Genomic DNA, 20,883 nt, shown 5'->3' with positions numbered 1-20,883 from the left:
CTCTCAGTTGAAATTAAAATATGAAAAGTGTTTGAAAATTCAGACACTTGGCAGCATAGGTAAGAGAGACTTCCACTAACAAAACCCTACAGGCCACTCGTGGTCCATCTGCTATAACCTGGAAATCAGTCTAGACCTTGATGGACAAACTGTGGGCCAAATTTAGTCAGCGGTTTTTTTCCACTGGTTCCCCCTTCTTCTTCCCCAGCTAACAATGTTTTACATTTTTTAATGATAAAAAAAATTTTAAGGCAGCTTTCATGACACATGAAAATTATATGAAATTCTTAGTTCAATGTTCATAAAGTTTTATTGAAACACAGCCACACTCATTTGTCTGTGTATTGCCTACAGCTGCTTTTGTGCTGCAAACCCAAAATTGACTAGTTGCCACCACATGGCCTGCCAAACCTAAAGTATTCACTATCTGGCCTTTTATGGGAAAAGTTTGCCAAGCCCTGGTCTAGAGCGCCACAGAAACCCCTACTCTCCTGCAGCTTCTATTTCTGATCAGCCAAGCTGCTTAGATCTTTGTTTTCTACCTACCCACAACCTGCTGGGGTGGGTGGCTGCCTGGCTGAAGACTGCAATGTCCCATGTGCTTCTAAAGGCCAAGGAGATTAACATCCAGGTGTGCTGATACATTACAAACAGGCTTTTTGTGACCATTTTTGTCCCTAATCCAGATGATCCAATCAATCAATCAAATAGCTAAATTCTCTGCCTTGGACTATTAAAATTATAATATATAACTAGGTATAAATGCACAATTATTCCTCAACAAAAAGAAAAATTATTAAAACATATCACTGAAAACACATATCCACATTAGGAAATTATATTTTAGGATATTTATACAAAATTTAACACAAAATTATAGACTTTGATCATTAGCAATACCCATCTTACTATTCTTTCTCCTTTACTAATTTTTCTATCCTTGGAATTAAAGATGTGACTGCAAGTCTTAGAGCAGGACCAGAAACCAACAGATTTCTTTGTCTTGACTCAGTCAAAGCGGAAAATGTAGCATCACATAAATAAACAGTTGAAAAGGGCAATAAAAACTTCATTGCCTTTTCATGGAGTTCTGGGTAATTTGTCTTTGCATTTATCCAAAACTGAGTCACAGACATTGATTTAAATACTGACTGTAATTCCAAATCTGAAGATAGCTGTACTAGTTTTTCTTCTTCGAAGTCCATGAGATTACTATCTTTGGGATTCATAAAAGGATTAATTATCCACAAATTTCCTGAACGCAAGTCTTCTTCTGGTGGGTAACAGTCATTGAACATTTGACAAAGTCCTTCCAGGTGCTCAAAAATAATGCTTGCAATGCCTCTCATATTTAAGTCTGATGAGTTTACGAATTCGGAAAATGAAGGGAACATGTCATAATCATTCTCTTGTGTGCGCTTCAACCACATTTTTAACTTTTCCTTAAGTATATCCATTTTATTATACAAATTGAAGAGGGTAGTCATAGTTCCTCGGAGACTTAAGTTGAGTTCATTTATAAGTGAAAAAATATCTGATAAATAGGCCAGCTTTGCAACCCATTCCTCATCAAGAAAATACTTGGCCAAATCTGAATGCTTCTGGTTTAAAAAAATTTCAATTTCATGTCGTAATTCAAATAATCTTGTTAAAATTCTCCCTCTCGAAATCCAACGTACTTCAGCATGAAGGGGTAGATTCACATGCTCAGGCCCCATTTCTTCACACAAAATCGTTAACATTCGTGAATTTGATGCATTGCTCTTTATAAAACTTAAAATTTGTGCTGACTGCAAAAGAATTTTATGTAAGCATGGAGACAACTTTTCTGCTGCTAAATGCTCACGGTGAATAAAACAGTGTGTAAATGCCACTGTATTCGTGGCGATTTCTTGAATTTTTGCCCTTAAACCAGAACACCTGCCAGTCATGCTTGCAGCCCCATCTGTACAGAGACCAACACAGTGTTTCCAATTCAGAGACTTACTATCAATATATTTATTTATTAGTTCAAATATTTCAAAACCAGTTATTTGAGAAGGCATTTCAATGCAACATAGTAATTCTTCTTTGATATCACTGCAATCATAATCAATGAAACGAATATAGCACAAAAGAAGGGTGATATTTGAGATTTCTGATGATTCATCTACCTGAAGGGCAAACCACTTTGACTTTCTGACTTTTTGAATCAGCTGATCTTCAATGTCTGCAGACAACTCATCAATCCTGTGTCCAATCGTGTTATTAGAAAGAGGAATGGTTTTCATTTTGTCTCCAGCACTTGAACCCAAAACTTCTGAACACATTTCCACTAAATATGGTTTAATTAATTCTTCGGCAATGGAGAATGGCTTCTTGCTGGCAGCAATTTGGAAAGCAATTAAATAAGAAGCTTTCACAAGTGACTTTTCAACTAGTAAACACTTTTTTAAAGAACTATTCTGACATTCCATTTCAAGAGATTTTTGTTCAAAAAAATCTACTGGTTTGTTTTCTAATTCTGAATGTTTTGTCTTCAGATGATGAGAAAGATTTGCTGGCTTCATGTTTTCAGTGGATAAGATTTCTCCACAAATGACACATTGTGGCCTTGGTGAACTTTCTTTTGATCCTGGACAGATAATAAAACCAACTTTTAAATATTCCGCATCATAAGTCTGGAAAAAACCTATTCTTTTTTTCTTTGCAGGTGGAGAATCAAGTTCCGCATCATTTTTCTCATTAGGCATAGGTAAATCTGAATGAAATATTTGAATCACTGTTATTTTTCAAGAAGAAATAAGCAATAGTCTTTATGTTTTCCCCCACACATTTAAAATATCTTTTTTTAGTATTTATATTTGTCAAAAGAATACACTAAAGTTGAAACAGAAACCACAGAACTTTCATGGTGCCATTAAAAACAGAATTTCTCCTTGCCCAAAACTTGGCCACTGACTAGAGCAAAACTATAGGCTGCGGGACGTGAACTAACAATGCTATATATATATATATATATATATATATATATATATATATATATTCAACAGATTGCTGGAATTAGGGCTGAAGTCCACAGGATGCATCCAGTTAAGAATAAATTAATTTACTTTTTTAAATTTCAGAAAAAAGAAAACAAATGTTTAAAAAGTTAACATTTGGTGAATCTAGCTGTAGAATATATTAATGTTCATTGTGCCATATTTTCAATCATTCTGAACTTTGAAATTTCTCCAAATTACAGTTGAAGGAAAAAAAAGGGTTAATTAGTAGTTTTAATACCCAATGTCAATGAGGGTAAAGAGAAATGGGTGTTCTCAAACACTGATGTAATTTTTCAGTTTTGCAACACATATCAAAAAGCCTTAAAAATCTATGATAGCTTTTGAATCTGAAATTCTACTACTTAGGATTTATTCTAAAGACCTAATTAGACAAGTGAACAAAGATTCATTTACACAACTTAACTCAATACTGTTTACAATATTAAGCAACTAAAAGCGATCCAAGTGTCAATGTTAGGGGGATGGATAGGTACATACATTGGAATCTATGCATCCATTGAGAATCTCAATGTATATTTAAATTTATATTGACATGGAATATTTCTGATGAGCAATGTCAAAGGAAAAAGTAGTTCACAACAGTACATCTTAAACAATCCAGTATTTAACCTAGAAATTTTTAAAAAATGTATAAGCACACACATACCCACACATATAGATGTCCACAGATCTTTTACTACCTTCCACATGTGAATGTATATAGAATATAAATTCATGTACACAGAGTATATCATTTTAACAGGAATATACAACAATCAAATTTACTTTGGAAGGAAAACAGGATTCTCCTTGACTCCTACTAAAAGAAATGCACCCTACATAAAAACTCAGGATTACTTGTTGACAGATTACACTTTTAAATAAACTACATATATTCTGTGTAGTAAAACTATCATTAAAAACAAAAATCAAAAAATGCTTTGGGCAGAGTAGGCTATGTAAGTAATCGAAAACATGAGGGTAGTGGCAGCTAACATGGGTTGGGGCAGCAATAGTTTACAGCCTTTCCAAATATGCATTCAAGTCATTTTCCTGATCACCAACACCTCAGACACACAGTTATATTTTTAGTAAATGACAAATTAATTCACATTGTTTTTAAAAAGAAAGAAGAACTACAGTTAAATCATTAACGCTTTTAAAGAAATTTGTATCTTAATAGTTATAATAGTTTGTACATTTGAAAAACAGCAGTGCACAGAGATGTCTGTCCACATAATGCTGTGTGTGCAGATGGATTCAATTTAGTAGTTATGGGTGTTAATGACAATAATTATAAAAGGAATAAATCAGATGTTCAAAGGATGTGATGCAAGGATGAATGTTTTCCCGTTTAAGAAATGGTATATGATTTTCTTTGCCTTTCTTAAAAAAAACAAAAACAAAACAGAGTTAACTTTCCACATAAGCAGAGCACAAGGGTACATACCTGTCTGACATTCCTTGTGTTGTGTATGTGGTTTGCAAGAGGTGGCCTTGGTCTGTGTGACAGGCTTGCACAATACTGCTTTGTTCTTTAAAAGCTTGGAAGACTGGGAAGATAGAAGTTTTGTGGCATCTATCTGTGTGCTTCCCTAGTTAAAAGCAAATTCAGAAACCAAAAACATGTTTTTTAGTACCTTAACACGGACCAGAATCGCTATCAATTGAAAGTTGGCACATAGTAAAAGAAACAGAATTCCTGTGAAAGAGTAGTTGCAATAAAGAAGCTACTTTGGAAAATATACACTAATTCCTAAATCTTCTAATTAGTGTCAGTTCCATTCATTAATTTTTTAAAAATACTCTGCCTATAGTAAGGACAATCAACACAATAAAAACAATCTTTACTGATTAAGACAATTGGCTATTCAGAAAAATTAGATCCAACTCAGACTTTATGCAAAATATATTCCGTATTGATTTAAGACCTCAACATGAAAAAAATGAAACTTTAACATCACTGGAGAGGGAGTGGCTAGCTGGCTCAGTCAGCAGAGACTCTTGATCTCGGGGTTGTGAGTTCAAGCCCCACGCTGGGACGAGAGATAACTTAAAAATAAAGTATTTAAAAAATAAATAAAACAAAACAAAAAATAAAATAAATTAAATCACTGGAGAACTTTCAAATGACCAGAACAAAGAGGAGGTATTCTTAAAAGAAACACAAGAATTATAGACAAAATAGAAACGACTAATACATTTGACTATCTTGAATTTTTTTTTTTTTTTGTAAATAAAGGTCTTTATAAAACAAAGCTGAAGAGTAAGCAACAGAGTTAGAGAATGTATTTAAGGGGCACCTGGGTGGCTCAGTCTGTTAAGCATCCGACTTCAGCTCGGGTCATGATCTCACAGTTTGTGGGTTTGAGCCCCACATCAGGCTCTGTGCTGACAGCTCAGAGCCTGGAGCCTGCTTCCGATTCTGTGTCTCCCTCTCTCTCTGCCCTCCCCTGCTCTCACTCTCTCTCTCTCAAAAATAAGAGTAAAACATCCTAAAGGGAGAAAGAGAGAGAGAAAATGTATTTAAAAGATGTTTGCTGGAGTGCCTGGGTGGCTCAGTCGGTTAAGTGGTTAAGTGTCCGACTTCAGCTCAGGTCATGATCTCACAGTTCATGAGTTCAAGCCCCACATCAGGCTCTACATTGGTAGCTCCGAGCCTGGAGCCTGCTTCAGATTCTGTGTCTCCCTCTCTCTCTCTCTGCCCCTTCCCTGCTCGCTCTCTCTCTCTCCCTCTCAAAAAATAAATAAAAATTTAAAAAAATTTTTTTCATAAATAAAACATGTTTTTCACTCAACAAGTATTTACGGAATGTTTACTGTAACTCAGGCACTGTTCTAAGCCCTGGGGATACAGCAAAAAAAAAAAGAGAAAGAAAGTCCTGCCTTTATGGGCTTTACATCCCACAGGGAGACACAGAAGATAAACAAGTAAAGCAAATATATATTGTATAATTCCAGGTAGTGACGAGTGCTATGAAAGAAAGCAGGGTAAGGGAATGGAGAGTGATGGTGTGGAGAAAGTGTATTTTTAGAGTAAATATTTGAGCAGAGATCTTCTGAATACTCAACTCAAAAGAACAAACCACACAAAGGCCTGAAGTCAGAGGACTCCAGGCAGTGGGATTACAGATGCAAAAGCCCTGAAATGGGAAAGTCTAGCATGCTTTAGGAACATCAACAAGAACAAGGTTGAAATAAAGTAAGCAGGGGCTAGAATGAAATGTTTGAAGAGGCTGGCAGAAGCCAAATTGTATAGGATCTTGAAGGTCTTAGATTCAAAAACAGTAAGAAATTAGGATTGTATTTTAAATATGATGGAATGCACTGCAGATTATATTTAAATTTACTTTTTAAATAAGCAATGGATGTAATAATTTTGAATTCTGTAATAATACAAAAGGTATAAAAGTATTTACATGAAAAGTAAGTTTTCCACCCATCTACCCCCTGTCCAGACTCAACCTTGAATACAAGGTTCCCAGTTTTGTTTTTGAAGTTTATTAATTTGAGAGACAGAAAGCACATGTGTGAGCAGGAGAGGCGCAGAGAGAGGCAGAGAGAGAGAGAATCCCAAGCAGGCTCCACACTGTCAGTGTGAAGCTTGATGCAGGGCTCAAACCCACACACTATGAGATCATGACCTGAGCCAAGATCAAGAGTCAGACACTTAACTGACTGAGCTACTCAGGTGCCCTCCTAGTTTCTTACACATCCTTCTAAAGGTGGTCTATGTAATTAAATAAGTTGCTTCTGACTACAAATTGGTGGCATATTATTAGCAAGGCTCTAGCACCTTGTACTGTACCTATTAGCGAGCTATCTTAGAGGTATATTTACATAACTTTGTATAAAGCCACCCTAATAACAGCTTTATACATTGAATGTATCATAGGTAATCTGAAGAGTCTCTGCTACTGAAAACTGAATGTTAAAAACATTTGCTATTACAAACAAGGCTTTTTTTTTATTACATTTATTTATTTTTGAGAGACAGAGTGAGACATAGCGCAAGCAGAGGGACAGAAAAAGAAGAAAACACAGAATCTGAAGCAGGCTCCAGGCTCTGAGCAAGTGTTCAGCACAGAGCTTGATACGGGGCTCGAACCCACGAACCATGAGATCATGACCTGAGCTGAAGTTGGACACTTAACTGACTGAGCCACCCAGGCGCCCCAAACAATGCTTTAATAAATACCCCTACATATAAATTAATTCTACACATGCTAGTATATTTATAGAATAAGGTATTCTAAGTTGTGGTTTGGTGGGTCAGAAGACTTTAATTATGTTGGTACAGTCACACTGCTTTCCACAGAAGCACTCTATGTCATATTATATGACCTTCAGCAATGTATGTGAGCCCGTTTCCCAACACTCCAGTTAATATGGTATTTATGAAACTTTTTGTTATTTCTCAATAAATGAAAAATTATCTAACAGTAGTGTGGTTAGGTATTTTGCATGCTTAAGCATTATTAGTGTTTCCTCTTCTGTGAACTATCTACTCCTATCTTGTGCCCTGTTTTCCTTTAGCTTTAAAAAAAAATTCTATAAAGTTAAAAAAGAAGGGGGTGGGGGGGACACCTGGGTGGCTCAGTTGGTTAAGCACCTGACGGCACAGGTCATGATCTCACAGTTCAGGAGTTCGAGCCCCACATCAGGCTCTCTGCTGTCAGCACAGGAGCCTGCTTCAGAACCTCTGTCTCCCTCTCTGCCTCTCCCCTGCTCACACTCTTTCTCTAAAAAATAAATAAACATTTAAAAAAATGCTTTAAAAACTTATATGCATAATTTTTTGAATGAGTAATGTAACATGTGACATAAAATTCAAAGACTTTAATATCAAACATAAAAATATACTAATTTCCCTCTTAAATTCTGCCTTAGTCGTTCAGTTCTCCTTAGAGGCAACCACTATTATCTATTCATTGGCTGCCTTCCAGGGCTTTCTATACATATGTATAGGTATGTGGTGGTGGTGGTGGTGGTGTGTGTGTGTGTGTGTGTGTGTATGTGTGTTTAAAACACAAATGGCAGTTTGCTATACCATTTGGCCTTTTTCATTTATTGTATACTACTCTATGTCTGTACATATATAGTTACCACATTCTTTTTAAGTGCAGAGTATTCTACTGTAATGGATATAGTGTACTTATTTTAACTATAGTCCCCAAAGAGCTGCTGTATATGCTTGGGCAGGGAATTCCACTCACCAGACCACATGACTAAGTATGAGCTAGGAGAGGGGTATATTTCAGGTTCTACCCATGTAGGCCTATTTTTTTTTTTTTTTTTCTAGTTCACACAGTAACTGAGAATGAACTCACAATGGCCCTGACTATTGATCAAACAATGTGGCTGTTTTCAAGCCTTTGCTACTACAAACAATGCTGAAATCATCCCCGTACATACTTCAATTTATAAATGTGCAAAATATATCTGAAGGATAAATTCCTAAAAATGGAGTTCCTTGGTAATATGGTATTTACATTTTAAATTTTAACAAGTTTTACTAAATTGCTCTCTGTAGCAGTTTTACCAACTGCAATTGTCAACATGTAAAAATGCCTTAACAGTGTTATCCATTATTTTTATTGTTGCCAATCTGATAAAGTTGGAATTTCTCTAATTTTAAAGTTGAATATCTTTGCATATGTTTAAAAATAATTTTTATTTCCAGGGCACCTGGGTGGCTCAGTTGGTTAAGCATCTGACTTCGGCTCAGGTCATGATCTCATGGTTCGTGAGTTCAAGTTCCACGTCAGGCTCTGTGCTGACAGCTCAGAGCCTGGAGCCTGCTTCAGATTCGGCCTCCCTCTCTCTGTCCCTCCCCCATTTGCCCTCTGTCTCTTTCTCTCTCTCAAATATAAATAAACATTAAAAAAATTTTTTTTAAGAATAATTTTTATTTACTAGTCTGATGGATCAGATTTTGTTGCCCATTTTTCTACTGGGTGCTGGGTCTTTTTATTGATTTATAGAAGCTCTTTACATATGGAAAAACTGGCTTTTTATGACATGAATTGCAACCTTTTAATTTTTTTTCATGTCTTCTGACTTTGAAATGTAGCTGAATTTCCATAACAACTCTTTATGGCTTCTGAGTTTTGTGACATATTTAGAAAGACTTGGGGCGCCTGGGTGGCTCAGTCGGTTAAGTGTCCGACTTCAGCTCAGGTCGCAATCTCAGGGTCCGTGAGTTTGAGCCCCGCGTCGGGCTCTGGGCTGATGGCTCAGAGCCCGGAGCCTGTTTCCGATTCTGTGTCTCCCTCTCTCTCTGCCCCTCCCCCATTCATGATCTGTCTCTGTCTCAAAAATAAAATAAACGTTAAAAAAATTAAAAAAAAAAAGAAAGACTTTCTCCACTTGTTTATTAAAATTCTTTCCTGTATTCTTCCCTACTACTTTATTATTTTTTTACATTTAAATCTTTTCTCCATGTGGACTTCATTTTGGTGTAACTTGTAAGGTAGAAATCCAATTTATTTTTTTCCATATGTATGCTCAGTTGTCACAATGCTGTTTATTGAATAAGTTTCCCCTACTGATCTGAAGTGCTATCTTTATTATTTCTAAATCTACATACATATTTAGGTCTATTTCTGGACTTCTATTGAGTTCATGGCTTCAGTATCAATTGTTTTATCTTTCTAGCTTCATAAAATTTACAGTTCTACTATAATTTTGGAAACTAGCTCTTCCTCTTCCCCCTTCTTTATTCTTCTTTTACAGAATTTCATTGAAGATTTTTAAGCAGTGGAGTGACACAATCTGATTTAAAATCATTCTGCTAACAATGTGGAGAAAAAAAATGCAAAGGGCAAGAATGCAAGCAGGAAGACAGGTAGGAGGTCACTGCAATGAATCAGAGAAAAGACGATGGTGCCTCAGACAAAGAAGGTAGCAGCAGGAATGTTAAGAAGTAAGGAACACTAGAGAGGAAGTCTGGGGTGGAATAAAAGGGTTCTGATTTAGACATATTATTTGAGATGGCCATTAATCATCTAAGTGTATATGTCAAGTAGGCAACTGGATATATGAATCTGGAGCTCAGAGGTCATGGCAAGAGAAATAAATCTGGGAATAAGCCACCATCTAGGGGGTGTTTAAAAACCACAGGACTGTACTGAGTCCCCAGGAAGATTGAGAAAAAAGACAAGTATGTTGACCTAGAAGTTGAAGAAGGTATTTGAAGAAGAAAGGGAGAGCAACTGTATCAAATGTTACTGAAAGGATAGGTTAAATGAGAACTGAAAATTGACCACTGGACTTGCAAAACTAAAGGTTCATGGTGGCCTTGACAAGAGCAATTTCTGCCCCGCCCCCCCCCCCCCCCCCCCCCCCCCCCCGCCACCAGTGTTTGTTTATTTTTGAGAGAGAGACAGAGCACAGTAGGGAAGGAGCAGAGAGAGGGGGGAGACACAGAATCTGAAGAAGGCTCCAGCCCTGAGCTGTCAGCACAGAGCCCAACGCAGGTCTCCAACGCATGAACCGCAATATCATGACCTCAGCCAAAGTCTTAACCAGCTGAGCCACCCAGGCACCCTGACAAGAGCAGTTTCAATGGCATGGTGCAAAGCCTGACTTAAGTGCCCTAAGGAAAGATAACAGATAAGGGAGTAAGGCAGTAAGTTGAGGCCACCCTTAGAGTTTTTCTAAAATGGAGTAGAGAAATAGGACAATAGCTGGAGGGCTCTGGTGTTAAAATATTTTTCATAGATATTAAGTATTACTGCATGTTTTTTGTGTCAGTGAAAATGAGCAGAAAGAGGTGGGGCAAATCCAGAATATATAACGAGATTCTATAAATCAATAAGGAAAAGGTAATTCCACACAAAAATGGGGAAAAATTAAGAACAGGAAATGAAAAGAAAATTCAAATGTTCAAAAATACAGACATATAAGCAAAATTGCTAGTTATCAGTGATATGCAAAATAAAATAAGGTATTACTAATAGACTGACAAAAAATGTTTAAATCTGACAACATTAAATGATAGCAAGGCTGTGGGAAATGAGTATAATCATAATCTCCTGGTAGGAATAAAAACTGAAACAGACATTTTGAAAACAAAAATGCAAATACTCTTTGAATTCAAAATTCTACTCTTCCATATCTACACCAGACAAACACCACCAGCACACGTGCACAAGGAGATGTATACAAAGATGTTGATTGTAGCAGAGATTGTTTTAATAGTCAAGACCTGGAAGCAACCTAATGTTCATCAACAAAGCAATGGATAAATAAAATGCATTACTTTCATACAACACTATCCAGCAGTCAATGAACTAATAAGAAATGAATTCAGTAAAGCCACAGAATACAAAATTAACAGACAGAAATCAGTTGCATTTCTACACACTAATGAAGAACTATTAGAAAGAGAAACTTAAAAAACAATCCCACTCACAATTGCATCAAAAAGAACAAAATACCTACAAATAAATTTAACCAGAGATGAAAGATCTGTACTCTGAAAACTATAAGACACTGATGAAAGAAACTGAAGGAGATACAAATAAATGGAAAGCAATACCATGCTCATAGACTAGAAGAATTAATATTGTTAAAATGTCCACACTACCCAAAGGAATCTATAGATTCAATTCAATTCCCATCAAAATACCAACAACATTTCTCATAGAACTAGAACACAGAATCTTAAAATTTGTATGGAACCACAAAGACCCTGAATAGCCAAAGAAATCTTGAGAAAGAAAAACAAAACTGAAGTATCACGCACTCCCTGATTTCAAACTACAAAGCAATAGTAACCACAACAGTATGGTACTGGCTGGAAAACAGACATGGAGATCAATGGAATAGAACAGAGAACCAAGAAATAAACCCATTCATATATGGTCAATCTATGACAAAGGAGACAAAAATATACAGTGGGTAAAAGACAATCTCTTCAATAAGGGAAAAACCCAACAACTACCTGTAAAAGAATGAAACTGGACCACTATCTTACACCACATGTTGAGTAAGAGTTGAAACTATAAAACGCCTTGAAGAAAACATAGGTAATTAACTATTTTTCATTTTTTAAACTAATTAATTTATTTTGAGAGACAGAGACAGCATGAGTGGGGGAGGGGCAGAGAGAGAATCCCAAGCAGGCTTCACGCTGCCAGTGCAGAGCTCAACTCGGGGCTCGAACCCACAAAACTGTGAGATCATGACCTGAGCCAAAACCAAGAGTTGCATGCTTAACCCACTGAGCCACCCAGGTACCCCGGCAATTAGCTATCTGACATAAGTATCAGCAACATTTTTTTGGACCAATCTCCTCAGGCAAGGGCAACAAAAGCTAAAATAAATAAATGGAATTACATCAAACTAAAAAACTTCTACATAGAGAACGAAATGATCAACAAAGTGAAAAGGCAATCTACTGAATGCGAGAAGATATTTGCAATTCATGCATCTGATAAGGGAATATCCAAAATATAGGAAGAACTTATACAACTTAATATAAAAAAAATAACCCAATTAAAAAATGGGCAGAGAACTTGAATAAGCATTTTTTCAAAGAAGACATATAGATGGTCAACAGGTATATGAAAAGATGATCACATCACTAATCATCAGGGAAATGCAAATCAAAAACCACAATGATTCATCACCTCAAACCTGTCAGATTAGATATTATAAAAAAGACAAAAAAATGACAAGTGTTGGCATGGATATAGAAAAAAACCCTCATGCACTGCTAGTGAGAATGTATATTGGTGCAGCCACTGTAGAAAATAGTATGAAAACAGTATGGAGTTTCCTCAAAAAGTTAAAAATAGAATTCCCATATGATCCAGCAATTCAACTTCTAGGAATGCATCCAAAGAAAACCAAAACACCAAAGTGGAGAGATACATACACCCCGATGTTCACTGCAGCATTATTTACAATAGTCAAGATACGGAAGCAACCTAGGTATTCACTGATGGATGGATAAAGAAGTATGATGCACACACGTGCGCACACGTGTGCGCACACACACACACACACACACACACACACTGGAATATAACTCAGCCATAAAAAAGAATGAAATTTGCAACAACATAGATGGACCCAGAGTGTATTATGTGCACTAAAATAAGTCAAACGCAAAAAGACAAACACCATATGATTTCACTTGTATGTGGAATCTAAAAAACAAAACAAATGAGCAAACAAAACAGAAACAGATTCCTAGATAGAATTTCTGGTTATCAGAGAAAGGGAGAGATTTGGGGGAGGGGGGGAGGGGGAAGGAGGGACAGGCAAAACAGGTGAAGGGGATTAGGAGGTACAAACTTCCAGTTATAAGAAAAATAAACCATGGGGATGTAATGTACAACACAAGGAACAAAATCAATAAAAATGTAATAACTTTGTATGGTGACAGATGGTAACTACAACTTACTGTGGGAATCATTTTACAATGTATAAAAATATCAAATCACTGATGTACTGATGTACTCCTGAAACTAATAGGATACTGTATGTCAATTATACTTCAATTTAAGAAAAAAAACATAAGTTTTAAAAGAAAAAGAAAAAAAAAGATAGACTAAAACTAAGCAAGTAAGCCCAATCTAACAATGGTTAATTCTCAATGGTGAGAATACAGTAGAGCAGGAGTTAGCAAAGTTTGGAGTGGACCAAGCCCAGCCTACCACCTGGTTTTGTAAATAAAATTTTATTGGAATGCAGCCACTTACTCATTTATGGATTGTCTATGGTTACTTCTGCACAACAGCAGAGATGAGGAGTTGCAACAGTCTGTATGGCAAGTTTAGTCAAAACATTACTACCTAGAAAGTCTGCTGACTTGTGCACATTTTTTTTAAGTTTATCTTGAGAGAGTGTGTGACAGCACGGATGGGGTGAGAGAGAAAGAGAGAGAGAGAATCCCAAGCAAGGCCCACACTGTCAGCATGGAGGCTGATGCAAGGCTCAACCCATGACGCATGGGATCATGACCTGAGCCGAAATCAAGAGCTGGACGCTCAATTGACTGAGCCACACAGGAGCCCTGACTTGTGCAGATTTTCTTCTTTGTCCTTTTCTATATCTCACCTTCCCCTAAAATTTAAGACTATTTAAATAACTTGAAGGAGTCAAACTAAAGTCTGAGAGAAACAAAGAAAAGATTCTAAAACTTTCAGTTTTTTTAAATTTTAAGAGTACTACATATACTTTGTATTGACTAAACTGAAAACATTAATCAGAGCTATTCTATAATACAGTTTAAATGACTGGTGAATTATAGAGGTACTCCACATAGAGAAAAAATACATAGGGCAGTCCTATTTAAATGAGGGATGTATTCTTGAAAACGCAGAATAATTCAAAACTAACTGTCCCATATATAGAAAAAGGATGCATTCTCAGGATACATAAATTTGCAACCAATATAGAATATTTTTATAATATATACTAATAACATTAGTATAAAACCTAGTCTATTAATACCCTTATTAATTATACAGTTATGTGCTTAAGAAGAGAATTATTCATTCTGTTATAGCAATTTATTAATCATGTAATTTTAAAATATAACTTAATGTATAATATACAATATACAAATATAAGTACAAAGTTAACTTAATGATATTGCATTAACTACTGAGTATCCTGCCTGAAAATAATTGAGTAAAAGTTATCATTATCATCTTCTAACAACACAAGTAAAGGGAGAATTAAAAGGTATCAAATTAGGACAAGCTATCTCGCCACAGCATGGGGAAGGCTGGTCTGAGTCCCTGGAAGATTTCTACTAAAGAATGAATCTGATGTGGCTGGTTTTTGCTCTCATTTTCTTTGCCTCTGGGGATTTCTTGATATGCAGACACACTGTCCATCTTTCACCTTGCCACCATGAAACAGCAATCCACATTTGGATCACTTTCTTTAATAATAGCAATTGTTGCTGGAATATGGTCAAAAGCATATGCCAGTTACTTCGCTGCTGGCTGCTGTGCTGAAGGCCCAGTAAGTGCCGGGACCCTCTTCCAGCTGCCTTTGTTTTTCTAATTCTAGCAAGTCTTCCTGTATTACTCCATGGAGAACCACCCAAGCGAAATTTCAACATCCCCTTCACCAACCTTGCACAAATTCACCTTCTTTGTCACTTTCGCAGATTGTTTATCAGGTGTGAGGCTGTCGTCTTTCAAGATAAAGCCTCTTTAGATTATGGTAAAGCTGAAATGTTTTGATAGCTTCGGTTAGCAGCTATAGCTTGCCTGCTCATTTTTATACTCTTAAAACTTTAAAATTAGAAGGCCAGCCATGACTTGTAGTGAACTTTTTTGTCTCACTTTCAACTCCTTTCAAATCATTAAAATTACTTCAGGCCTTAGCACAGGCAATGGCTTGAACTTAGGGGGGCATTACAGCAGCACTGATCTTGCAGCTGCGTTGCCAGGACTTTTTCCATTTACTCCATTATTCTTGCCTGGTTATAAGATTGTGTGTGTGTGTGTGTGTGTGTGTGTGTGTGTGTGTGTGTGTGTGTGTGTGTGTGAGAGTGTGTGTGTGAACTAAACGATGTATCTTCTTTGATGCTGCTTTTGTTTTTTTGAGCATTATCTCAATATTCTGCAGGCTGCACTCTCCTAAATGAACAGCATGGGGATCACATCCTGGTCTGGCCTTTATCACAGAGTTTTATCACATCTAACTTCTGTTCCAAAGATACTGAATTTGGGGTACAGTTTTTTAGCACTAGCACCACTACTTAATGAACTTGAATGACACTGTTATATGACATACAAAAATATCTTTAATTATACCAAAAGCAAATGTTAAGACAGCTACCAAAAACAGTCACCAAAAACATTAACCCAAGATCCAATACATTAGGTTCATGTGATATTGATAAAAGATGATGGGAATTTTGTTTCCTGCTAACACAAGATATAGGAAAATAATGAGGTAATTTGCAATCCTTTCAACTAGTCAGATTTGAAATTATGTGTTTCCTCAAAATATTTTTTTTTAATTTTAAAAAGTTTCACAATACTTCAAATTGGAAACATAAAGTGGGAACTTAAATGTATTTTTACTTTGCACTATTTTCAGCTTCACATAATTTGAAGATGCATAAAATAACACTACACTGAACTTTTTCAAGAGACTTTCCAGTCTAAAAGAAAAATACTTGAATGTAGTAAAAGAGAAAAATAAGCAGCCAGATGGAATTAACAAGAATTTAAAGAAATTAAGGAGCCAGGGAGCCCAGGTGGCTCAGTTCGTTGAGCGTCTCTTGATTTCGGCTCAGGTCATGATCCCAGGCTCATGGGATCAAGCCCTGCACTGGGCTCTGCGCTGAGTGTGGAGCCTCCTTAACATTCTTTCCCTCTCTCCTTCTGCCCTCTCCCCTGCTCCTGCTCTTTCTCTCTCACTTTTAAATTTTAAAAAATTTTTAAAAAAAGAAAGAAAGAAATTCAGGAGCCAGAACACAACAAAATAAATCAGAAATGCATTCTTATTAATGTAACTTTAAGATTCTGAAACAAAATCAGTGCATAATGCTCTACTTTTTTTTGAAGACTAAGCGAAATGCATTCAGATACATATTAGAACGCTACATCCAAAATGAAAGTAAACCCAAGTGGCATTATGAGGAAAAATATTAACGATAAAACTTACATCTTCAATGACTTTTTGTGTTGCCTCTTTACTAACTGCACCTGTTATAAATGAACACACACATTATTATCCCCAAAATATACAGATGTAAACACTGAGACCAACAAGTTATTTTCCTCTCACTAAGGTGGGCCAGAGTCTAGTCCAGAATTTCTCAAAGAATGGTCCAAGACAAGTGGGCATCAATATCACCTGGGATGCCTGAGAAAGGTAAGGATTCTTGGGCCCCAATTTCATCCTACTACAGTAGAATCTCCGGTGATAAAGGCAACTATATTAAAATCACTTAGGTTTAAAAGAATAATAATAAATTGTACACGCCTCTTCCTTCCCTATCCATGCCAATCTGCCTGCTACCCACTTCCCTCTGAGAAAAAGGGGCATGTTTCCTCACAGAAATAGAAAAGTAAATATTACTAACAAGAGCTACTTAGACAACACACTTAACTCTATAGTCTAATTAAATGCCTTTACATCAAGTCATACCTTTTAAAACACTATTAGTGTTCCCTGTGGGCTGGGCAGGAGGTATTTTTGCCAATGACACCACACTGGTTATAACTGGTGTTGTATTTTTCCTTGTAGAAGGGAGCTCCATTGAAGTAGTTTGCGCCTTATAAATATTTACTGATTAAAACAAAAAGGTAAGACCTAGTATAAACAAAAGGGTTACACACACACACACACACACACATACAAAACCCTGTTCGACAACTAAGTTTCCAAGAAACAGTGCAAATATCTAACTCTCTATAATGTAACTCTATAAAAAGAGTGACTCTGGTCAGATTAACATTCATTAGGACTTAAAAACAGCCTGATTTTCTAAAATTATAAACTTCAAATGCTATTTAAAAATATAGGTATTAGCTTTAGAATTAACTGGCCTTTCCTATTAGTGAATATTAAAACTCCTCCACCTAAGCTTGCTTCAAATAAAAATTTAACATGACAGTTTTTATAAAGAAGTTGGTGAGTTTGCTACCCATCCGCTGGTTTGTCAACACATATTATAAAATAAAAATTCTACCACTGACCTGACTGGTCTTAGGGAATGGATGATGACATAAAAGATTGGCACATGGCATATGTGATTAAGATGATGATCAATAAAATTGCAAAGGTAGACAAGGGCCAGACTGTAAGGACAAAGCACATGGATTCTGTCAATTCAACAGCACTCCAGGCTTTGATCAGACAGCATAATATCAAATGTTTTTACCCTAATTCAGAGAAGTACTACTTCAGGGAGCTACTTTAAGAACATGCCACACATGTAACTATTCATCTGGATATTTTGACCATATTAGCTTTCCTACTTGCAAAATTATTTTATTCTTAGCCAAAAACATTTTTGCTACCTATGAAAAACTGGTCTACTTTATTTTTTCTGATATAATTAATGTGTTGGTTCTTTTTTCCTTGGCTACAATCAAACTCTTGATCAAATCTTACACCAGTCATAGCAACTGTATTAACATACTTCTATTCTCTCCTTCTGTTTGCCCTGATTTTCTATTTTTTTCTAGTTTATTAACTGAATAACATATGCCCCTTAGTGGAAATTATTTATGTACAGATAACATCAACCAAAAGCAATCAAATCTAATTTTCCTATAAAATACATTTATTGATTCCTTGGTGTGTTTGATTATGATAGCAAAAAGCATCAGGATTGATTTTCCCTGAAGGGCAATTTTTAAGAATTCTTACAAGAAGGACATCTGGGTGGCTCAGTCATTTAAGCATCCGACTTCGGCTCAGGTCAAAATCTCATGGTTTGTGGGTTTGAGCCCTGTATCAGGCTCTGTGCTGACAGCTCGGAGACTGGAGCCTGCTTCGGATTCTGTGTCTCCCTCTCTCTCTGACCCTCCCCTGCTCATGCTCTGTCTCTCTCAAAAATAAATAAGCATTAAAAAAATTTTTTTTTTAATTCTTACAGGAAAATTTAAGGACATCCAGGCGATTTGAATTCAATAAAATTTTGATGCTATTTACAACTGTGTGTACTAACAGTATATCCTAGCACTGACATAAAGATCCCATTAGCCAAGTTTAATTTTTACCTTTATTTTGTGAAAGAGGGTCATTCATAATTTGTCGATGACAAAACTCCAAGACACAAAATAAGTTACAGAAATGTTTGATGTTTCCTCGCCATTTTATGGACTCACTTAGCTTACCCTGTCGTTTACAGCCATCACACTTGGCCATCTGAGAAAAAAATGTAAGACAGGATAGGCTTAAAACCATAAAATAATGAAAAGATAACATTAATCATAAAACCAGAAGGCACTATGAAAACAGGATATGTAAATCAGGTGAAATCACAAAATGTAAGGTTCCTACCTTAAAATATTCTGGTTAAAAATGCATATACTTGGGGCGCCTGGGTGGCTCAGTCGGAAAAGTGTCCACGGTTCATGAGATGGAGCCCTGAGTTGGGCTCCTTGCTGACAGTGCAAAGCCTGCTTGGGATTGTCTCTCTCCTTCTCCCCCTGCCCCACCCCTGCTCTTGTGCACACTCTCTCTCAAAATAAATAAATAAATATTAAAATATATATTTATTTGCTTTACATACATATGTCCATCTACAGAATATAAAAACTGATCTCCCATTTTCAAAATTACTGATGAAGGAATCTAAAGATAGGCTCTATTTTTAAAAGGTTAAGCAGTGACATCATGTAGTAGAAAGAATATGCACTTTGGAGTTGTAAAGACATTGATTCATTCAACAACTATTTAATTAGGTACTCTTTGTCTTGAGCACTGAGATAGGCGCCATATAATTATGATAAAGACATACCTCCCAAACAAAAATATTGTATTTTAGCGGGTAGGGAGACAAACAGATGATTTCACTGGCGTGTTATAGGTGCTATCCAGCTATCACCTACCAGCTTCTTGAAGAATACACTACTGAACCTCCCTGGATCTTATTCCTTTTCCTTATTTATAAGCCGGTAATAACACACCTACCTCTAAGGATTATAGTGAGGATTAAATGCAATAACACTTATGAAGCACTGGACCTGTATTAGTGGTTCAATTAATTGTAGCTTTCATTGTTAGCCTTCCAAAAAAATAATTTTTTAAAAAATAAGTGGGTAAGGAGGTCAGTCACAGTCATTTGACCTATGAAGCAAGAACAAGGTCTGACTTCAAATTCATCAGAGTAACCTTCTGAATGAGACAGCCACTTAAAGGCAACATAACTATAAAGGCAACTTAAAGGCAACTTGAAAGAACTCAGTGATAAATAAGGTTCGTGTGCCTCAAGAGAAAGCAAAAGAAAAATAAAAGGAATATACCCTCTAACAACAACAAAGCCTCCAGAAATCATATGCTCTTTACCACCAAAATTTCATGTTTATATTCAACTGAATTTTGCTTTGGGAGCCCATAATTTATTTTACCCAGTTCTAAACACTAAATTTTACTTCACATGATCTGAACGTATTTAAGAAAATAATTTGTACTAACTTCAGAAAACCAAAAAGGTGTATTACATTTACCTGATAAAACAAAACTGTAAATTTGGACATGCAATCTTCACAACAGAACTCTTCTAGCTTTCCTTCCAATCGATTTTCTACCAAATTAGGGGATGTCTGTGAGCAGTAACTGCACATCTTACAGTAATTCCCCCAGCGCTCTCCAAAGTCACGGGCAGAGAGGAATTTGCAAACTGAGAACCAGAAGGGTTGAAAGGAAGAAACATCAAACTTACATTAACTTGAAGGAGGTAAAGTGAGTTTCCACAGTCTCAGACACCAACTAAGCTAGTTTCTTGCTTGCTTCTTAAGCCAAGAAGCAGTAATTGCTTAAGTATCCTCTTTACAAGTGGGTGCAAGAACAGGAAGATCTCTCAAGTCACTGATAAACTTATGAAGAGATTTTTTACACTCTAACCTAATACCATTGACCCAATTACCTTTCAAAAGTTTTTTTTTTTAGTTTTAAGCAATTTATTTAGATGACTGTAATTTTAAAAATCACTACAATTTGGCAAATCATAATCACAAATATAATATTTAAATTTGTCTCAAGTTTTTCTTTGAGATTATTATAATATTTAAAAAGACTTTAAAGTGAAGTAAGCATGAAAAATAAAATGAATTAAGTATAAACTCAAGAAAGAAAAAACCTCAAATTATACCTCATAAAACAAAATTACTTGAAAATTAATTGTAGAATAGCCCAACTCAGC

At 36.0% G+C, this 20,883-nt stretch overlaps 1 protein-coding gene across 9 annotated transcripts in view; it reads right to left on the bottom strand.

Moving 5' to 3' along the window:
* Positions 1–284: 284 nt before the first annotated feature.
* ZMYM6 (zinc finger MYM-type containing 6) overlaps positions 285–20,883 on the bottom strand; it is a 42,113-nt gene continuing 21,514 nt past the window's right edge. For 8 of the 9 annotated variants that reach the window (XM_060622167.3, XM_078452078.2, XM_081796438.1 and 5 more), the window contains 6 exons: positions 20,189–20,361; positions 18,737–18,884; positions 17,157–17,297; positions 16,671–16,711; positions 4,477–4,621; positions 285–2,740 (listed from right to left, as the gene is read on the bottom strand). In XM_060622167.3, coding sequence (XP_060478150.1) covers positions 909–2,740; positions 4,477–4,621; positions 16,671–16,711; positions 17,157–17,297; positions 18,737–18,884; positions 20,189–20,361 — 2,480 coding nt within the window. In that variant the 3' untranslated portion in view covers positions 285–908. The remainder of the gene's footprint in view (positions 2,741–4,476; positions 4,622–16,670; positions 16,712–17,156; positions 17,298–18,736; positions 18,885–20,188; positions 20,362–20,883) is intronic. The other variant, XM_060622172.3, reaches the window with a different exon arrangement.

The sequence above is a fragment of the Panthera onca genome, chromosome C1 (assembly GCF_046562875.1).
Source record: "Panthera onca isolate mPanOnc1 chromosome C1, mPanOnc1 haplotype 2, whole genome shotgun sequence".
NCBI classification, from domain to species: Eukaryota; Metazoa; Chordata; class Mammalia; order Carnivora; family Felidae; genus Panthera; species Panthera onca.
The sequence above is the reverse complement of the archived record's forward strand: the minus strand, read 5'-3'. Positions and strand labels throughout refer to the sequence as shown.